Source organism: Penaeus japonicus, unplaced genomic scaffold, assembly GCF_977035675.1.
Source record: "Penaeus japonicus unplaced genomic scaffold, GWHDUDI00000001_assembly GWHDUDI00000042, whole genome shotgun sequence".
Classification (NCBI taxonomy): domain Eukaryota; kingdom Metazoa; phylum Arthropoda; class Malacostraca; order Decapoda; family Penaeidae; genus Penaeus; species Penaeus japonicus.
The window spans coordinates 14,453,526-14,461,025 of record NW_028234444.1 but is presented as its reverse complement, the minus strand read 5'-3'; the positions used below and the strand labels follow the sequence as shown (position 1 = coordinate 14,461,025).

At 40.1% G+C, this 7,500-nt stretch overlaps 2 protein-coding genes across 3 annotated transcripts in view; both read left to right on the top strand.

Annotated features, from left to right (window-relative positions):
* Positions 1-5,446, top strand: part of LOC122264974 (carboxylesterase 4A) — a 15,396-nt gene extending 9,950 nt beyond the window's left edge. For both annotated transcript variants that reach the window (XM_043034100.2, XM_043034101.2), the window contains exons 7-12: positions 208-358; positions 1,372-1,547; positions 1,719-1,866; positions 2,291-2,420; positions 3,754-3,868; positions 4,171-5,446. In XM_043034100.2, the coding sequence (XP_042890034.2) occupies positions 208-358; positions 1,372-1,547; positions 1,719-1,866; positions 2,291-2,420; positions 3,754-3,868; positions 4,171-5,427 (1,977 nt within the window). In that variant the 3' untranslated portion in view covers positions 5,428-5,446. The remainder of the gene's footprint in view (positions 1-207; positions 359-1,371; positions 1,548-1,718; positions 1,867-2,290; positions 2,421-3,753; positions 3,869-4,170) is intronic.
* A 731-nt stretch (positions 5,447-6,177) lies between these two features.
* Positions 6,178-7,500, top strand: part of B9d1 (B9 domain-containing protein 1) — a 5,540-nt gene continuing 4,217 nt past the window's right edge. Inside the window, exons 1-2 of the mRNA XM_043034098.2 lie at positions 6,178-6,275; positions 7,269-7,455. Of these exons, the coding sequence (XP_042890032.1) occupies positions 7,324-7,455 (132 nt within the window). The 5' untranslated portion in view covers positions 6,178-6,275; positions 7,269-7,323. The remainder of the gene's footprint in view (positions 6,276-7,268; positions 7,456-7,500) is intronic.

Below are 7,500 nucleotides of genomic sequence, written 5' to 3'. Positions count from 1 at the left end.
TGCTGCTGCTGCTGCTCCTCCTCCTCCTCCTCCTCCTCCTCCTCCTCCTCCTCCTCTCCTTCCTCCTCTCCTCTCCTCCTCCTCCTCCTCCTCCTCCTCCTCCTCCTCCTCCTCCTCCTCCTCCTCCTCCTCCTCCTCCTCCTCCTCCTCCTCCTCCTCCTCCTCCTCCTCCTCCTCCTCCTCCTCTTCCTCCTCCTCTTCCTTCAGGTGTGGAATGGCTTCCCCTACACAATGGCCCCGCGAGTGGATGGCGATTACCTTCCCGCCGAGCCTGCGGTTCTCCTCTCTTCTGGAAACTTCTCGAAGGTCGATCTCGTCCTCGGGATGGCTCGGAATGAAGGAGCATTAATGACTGCAAGTGAGTGTTTAGATAACCGGTAGAAAATATTAGTATATTTATGTTCTTAACCTGTTGGATACGGGTGACGTGAACGCGTCGACGGGAAGAAATATACAGCGTTCCCGGGTGACATGAACGTAACTGTGTGTTTTATATAATTGTTTTTTCACGGTCACTAATTATTAGTTATATTTAATGATAGTTGATGGAGATTATCATTGCAATTGCAATAATTACCGCAATAATGGTTTAGTTTAGGTTCCCCTTTAAAATTCCGACCTCCGGCTCTAAAGTACAGCGGCGGGATGAGAAGAAGGGGAATCAAACGAGGTGCAGCGGCTGCCGTGTGACCCTGTGCTGGTATGGCTGGTTTGTGCTGCGACACTCCCAGCCGTAAGCAAAGGTCGCCTTCCTCTTCTCCATTTTCATTTTTTTTTAAATTATCGTTTGGGAGTCATTTCTTTCGCATGTATTTGCGAAAGGAAAAAGTTAAAGAAAATATAAGTTTTTTTTTGTGCTCATAAAATTGTGTCAATCTAAATGAGCTGATATGGACTCGCAAAAAATACAGAAGCTGACTAAGACAAAAAAGACTAGTTTCAGGATGAGTAAAATGAAAGACAGTGAGAAAGCCTTATGTACGTCGTATGACTTTTCCTCTGGTGTGTTGCGCAGGTTTCACTGGTGTCCCGTATCCAACGGGTTAATCTTATTCATACAACTTTCATCTTTGGTTTGATTTCCATCTTGGACTTTTTTTTAATCCAGTCCCCACCCCAGTGCATTTTTCTTTGATATTACCACCACTTATAAGTAATCCCAAGCTTCAGTGACCTTACATCTCCCTATTATAATTTCTTAAACATACCTACCCGTTTTCCTTTGCCACAATCGCTGAACCCATTTCTCCTTGTTATAACTGCGTGAATCCATTTCCCCAAGATAAATTCACTGGCACTATACCTCTTACCTAAAGCTACCCTACTTGACTCCATTTCCCCAGTCTCATTCTGATTCCATTTCCCCCACAGCGATGTTTTACGACTGGAGTCCCGTAAGGCAATTGCAGACCAATTTCCCATTGACTGGTCCCGTGTCTCTCAGCTTCGAAAGGGAAATGGAATCAGGACATCTGGCGGGCGTCAGCTATTTTTATTATATTGGGGACAATGAAATCAATATCAAGGAAGTTGCTAATCTCACCCAGGTTGGATACTTGGCCGTTTCATTTGACGTCATTTTTTTTTATTACTTTGATTTTGTCACACTTAGTTCATGTTGTGGATTTTTTTTAATTATTGGAATATGATGTTTGATTAATCTTGCTGATATCAGTGAGAGAAATGTAAGGGTAATCAGCGCCACCCTAAATTTGCAGCTCTACACAGACCGGTACATCTCGGTTTGCACAGACCAAACGGCCATTCTGCACGCCCAACATGGCTCCAGTGTTTACATGTACGAGTTGGAACATCGGGCCCTTGCTTCGAGCACAGACAAGTTCCAGCACTTTTTTGATAACAAGTGTAAGATAAAAAAAAAATTAGTTCTGCTTTTGCTACTTTGTTCCACTCACTTGTTAATCTTGTTGCTTATTTCGTTCTTATTCTGCCACTAAATTGTCTGTTTCGTGTACTTCCCGGTGTCTCACTACAATTCTTGTTTTTCGTTTTTTCTCTTGGCATTTTTCTTTTATTTACCTTGTTATTTTCATTCTCCTTTTCCTCTTCCTTTATCTTCGTTCTCAACTTACCCCATTCAGTACTGCTATCATCCTGTTTAGTTATATATGACAGCGTGTTGGGTTATATAACCCAGCTGTTTGTAATTTCCAAGCTATATCTTTATACGAACATCACACTTAATCTCGAGCAACACAAACTGGGTTCCAATATCCATATATGCAGGATATTCCTATAAACCGAACCCCTTGAACTGTCACACTGACAGGGGTGAGCCACGGGGACGACCTGCAGTACCTGTTCAGCGGCAGCAACGGCTTCCCCAATCTGAGGACCTTTGATGACCTCCTGACAGGTGACATGATCACGACTCTGTGGACGAACTTCGCGAAGACAGGGTGAGCCTTGAAGGAAGTTTTGATTTAGTCCTTTATTCAATTAACACTCTGGCTAGCGGTGCAGGTAGGAGATAGCTTCTATGCATTCGATGTATGATCGTAGACTTATGATATTGCATTCGAATTTAGGATATACAAAGGTATATTAGATGACGGGAGATAATCACATAGCTGATAGGTGACATGAATGGCTGCATCACATTGCTCTCTGAGGTAGAATATACAATTAGTCATTTCTATTACAAAGTTTACACTGATTAGCCCTTTCACATTTGATTTACCGACTTGCCAGTACAGACTGTATTCAAGATTCTCATCTCATTGATTCTTGTTCATATTTTGGGTAAACATAAATTCATTTTTCTCATGAAAACATCTCTCAAGCCTTAGAGTTTATCAGATCAACCATGCATTCCTTGCTAGCCTATCAACATGTTCATGGTGAGGAATTTCTTAATGCAATGTGCTCGTCTTCTGATATCATTTGCAATTCTTGTAGTACATCTATCAACCAGGGAGGGAAGGGAAACCGTAGAAAAATTGCCGTGTTTTTTCGTGTGGGGTGTGGGATTCGAACAATGTATTCAAGCTAATTCTTTTCATAACAGATGCATATGTTCCTGTGACATTACCCCTGGAATAGAACGTAGCTTCGAACCCGTACCCCAATCTCTTCCAAATCCTTTGTCTTATTATTACAATGTCGACATATTTTTTTCTCTTTACGTTACATTACCTTCTGGAATGTTCGGTCATGCATGACTCCTGGTCAATGATTATAACCCCTAGCAGTTCTCTTGATTGCAGATTTTTTTATTGCGTTTTCCCGAAATTCACTTATTCTTCATATAACTTCAGAATCTTTCATTGAATGCCTGAACACGAAATTCGAGAATGTCATTTTATAAGGTTATGTGAAACGAGGTGAACAGGCTATGTAAAACAGCTGTTTATTTTACCAATAACAGAAAAAAATGCTCTTTGCTGATCAAAGGCTTGGTTGGAAATCGAGTCGACTTGATACATAATTACAACTTTTATTAAAAGACTGATAATAACAATATAAGAGAAGACGAAGGGTAAATTCAATTAAATGGAGAGATTTGATTGCCAACGAGGAGGGTGGGCAACGAAAAGGGTAGATGTCAATTATTCTGCTTTTCTAATGCAAGAGTACAATCAATACATTCTTTTATCAGGAAGTTCTGTGATACCAAAACCCTATCATTCTTCTCAACATTTCTATGCTCTAGAACCTACCAGATCAATCCATAAGTCAATAAGCGATATTACTAAAACAACAGCAGTGTGTAACTAACTCTCTTTTCGACAGCAATCCGACACCCGATGGCTCCCTAGGCTTTGAATGGCGGCCCGTGACCAACGCCACCCTAGTTCATCTGGCTTTGTCGCCCGCGCCCGAAATGCGAGAGGACGACCGTGCTCAGGTAGGTCGACCGAACGTCAGGCTCACAAGATGTTGAAGAATAAAGGGAATCACGAATGTTGAGTCTTTGGTAAACTTGAAATTGCGGGGGCGAAGTTTTTGAGACTAAGTTTGTCCATAATTTACGGATTACTCTTGCTCTGTATTTAGATGTTGTACTTTGCCAGCGTTGTTTTATTACTTTTATTTAAAGGTCTCAAAAAATAAGTGAAACGCAATTTTTCATTCACAGCAAGATGATTCTGATATTACATATAGAACAGTGGATGACATTACTAACAAAAATATTTACAAATATTTCAGTTAAGGATTTTCTGGAACTCGCTTCCCACACGCCAGAACAAAATCCTGTTCCTCGAGGATGTGGGATATTTCGCCCCGGGAGATGCTGAGGATGACGAGCAGGAGGACCGTCCAAGCGAAGGCACGAAGGACACTGACTCGGAAGCTGACGTGGAGGATAGTCTGACGACTGACGTTGACACACAGGAAACGACGGAAGTTGTTGAAGCTTCAGCGACCCAAATTGTTGAGGGGGATTTGCGAGATGAACGTATTCCGGGGGCTTCAGCTGGTATTGGAATTGTCGGTGACCCTTCGGAAGCTGAAGGTACCGAAGAAGATTCTAGAATGGAAGTGGCTGCGGTCGATGAAAAGACGGAAACAGCGAATGATTTAAGTGGTGGCTTGGTTGATGATGATAACTTGGATGCCATAGTTATTACTGATGATCATTTAGCGATAGAACCAATTCCGGATGGTGATTTGGGTGGCGATTTAGAGGATAAAGTTGAAGGAAATGACTTAGAAGCTGAAGGTTTTGATGATGGCGACAAGGATGACGTCATTGGTCTTTTGAACAGCGATCACGCCAAAGATTCTTTCGATGAATATCACATCAAACGCTTTCACAATAAACATGCCGTCAAAGCCTCTCTGAAAAAGAAATACAGCCAAGACGATATCTTAATTAAGTACAGCGTTGAAAGCGCGAAGAGCGAAGTCAACACCAAATACACGAAATCCAAGCATAAGGCGAGTGAAGGCTCGGAAAAGCTGAACGTCAAGGATGAGGGGATTTCCGACGAGGACCTTCAGGAGGAGGGACACACCGGCGCTGACGGCGAATCAGAAAGCAGTGATACGCATGGCCAAGCAGAGGACACAGATATTCATACCCAAGAAGAATACACTGACACTCACACCGAAGCAGAGTCTACTGACACTCGTACCCAAGCAGAATACGCAGATACTCATACCCAAGAAGAATACACAGATACTCACACCGGAGCAGAATACACCGGGACTGATGCCGAAAGAGACTACAGAATCCAGCCCGAAGACGCTCTTACTGAAACGCAAACCGCCTACGCTGACACTCCCAGCGAGGACGGCAGTAACCAGCAGAAGGCTCCGGGCGGCGAATTCTTCATCGTGAAGAAAATGATCGACTATGGCGACATCTACAAAATACTTAAAGAAAACGAGGAAGCAATACGACAGTACAACGCTGCCATGAGACTTGCTCCTTCCATGTGTACCGTTGGGGAGGAGTGTTGAATAAAAGGAAAGTGTGAAACTTGTTTGTCTGTTGCCTCCCTTTTTTCTTCTCGTTGTTCTCTTTGGCTTTTGTATTTTTTTTTTCTCGACCTAACAAAACAAGTAAATGTATTCCTTTACGGAGTGAGTATGATAGTTGATGACGCAAGAATCATGCTGACAATTTCTCTAGATGAATTTATACTTGATGGTTTGTAAAAGTATAAGGGTATACAACCCTTAAGCTGAGAAGGTTTTCCAAAACGAGTCCATTTTCCGTTCCAAAGGCCATTCTTAATTCAATATCATATTTTTTTTTATGTTAACTGATCACAAGAAATTTAACAAATTAAAAATCTTAAAAGCAAGAACAAAAAAATAATAGTTTATATAAATACGGCCATTATACAAAAGATTCAGGCCTTTCTTCTGATATAGACAGAAGGTAAAGATACCTAGCCTATAAATAAGAGTGTGAGTGAGTGAGTGTGTGCGTTTATGTCTGTGTGTGTGTGTGTGTTTTTTATAAAAATGACACACGCACATATACACATATACGCTTATATACACTTATACATACATGACGGAGACCCGTCTGTGAGCAACAAAAGATAAACATTTGAAAGTAATATCTCTATACCAACAGTTGTATTTTCTTTGGTCTGATCTTAGAAATAAGGTTTTTATTATCATCCTCAATAAGAAAAAAATCGTTACTATCACTATCATCAGTGATTTCATTTTAAAATAATAATGTTTGTCAGTAATTAAAGATAAAAAACCCTACTTGGCAATTGGTTATCAAGGTTTCCACGTGCTTCTGTTTGTAAACAATTCCAGAATTGCGTTCACGGGTTTGCCGGATATTGGTTTGTAAATCTATTTTTTAGGGATTCGAGGTTAAATTAGCTTCTTGGTATTACATATACACTTAGACACTTCAGTGCTTCAACGTTCAATAAAAAAATAACGAATAGATAAGTGTAAAATTTAAATTTTGTGAACATTTGACTGCTAAACGGAAACAAAATAGTCAACTTGTAGTGTAATTGTCAAGAATGGAGTGTAAACACAATGAAAAATTAACGTAATGACAATAAAGAACGCATTGAACAAGACTTGTAGATGAAAATTAATAATCTGCATCAAGTAAAGGCCATTTTATTAAAAGTCGACAAATCCTTGTGTCAATCCCAGTGATGCCATGGCCTCTGTGCTCCAGTAAAAGCAAACAACACTCCACCATGTATATTGTAGCAAGATAGAGCAATTCGACCTCTCTGCTTATTTATTGTCAAATATGTAAGTCCAAGCTCAATCGCAGTGGAGGTTTGTTGGCCTTTGCCAGAGCACTAAACAAGGAAGGACACAGCATCAGTTAAAGTGGCCCAACTCTACACTATTACCAGATAAATATAATTTTTTTGTCTTTTTTTATAATATTCTCATGTACAATAATCTACTCCATCAGAATGAAGGTTGTCTTGAAGTATAGGTCATTCAAATCAATTTTAAATGATAACTTAATGTAGTAATGTTTAAAGAGTCTGTCACACTTGATTTCAAGCAGTAAAAAAATGATTGCCTGATATTCAGTCTATAAATAAAGTAATGTTTAAAATTGTCTTAATGGGTCAGGTGTGACAGTGAGACAGTTTTTGGAATCAAGCCATAGCTGTTGTAAGTTCTAATTAGTTTCTTTTATAGAACAAAATTTATTACTGGTAAATATCCTGTTCTTTTTAATAGTCAAAATTCAAAAGTATAGGATAATCAAACAGTAATGAAATACAAAATTTCTTTCTTCAGACTTCAGCCACTGTCCATGAAAATATTTGATTAATTTTTTTTTTTTTCTTTAGATGATTTAACATCTGTTGCCAAGGAAGTGCCACCTCCTATATTGCCGGGGGAAAGATGTCCGTCAGTGCCCCTAGTGTGTTCATGCTCAACGTGACGGGCCAGGTAGAAAGTGGAAAGTTTATTGAAGGAGATAATCTCTATTTCTCATACTGCTTCACTTCGGGTCAAGACTGGGAAGCTGTTTCTGTAAGTGAAGATTTTTCAAGTCACTTTTTATGTTGTCTTTTGATT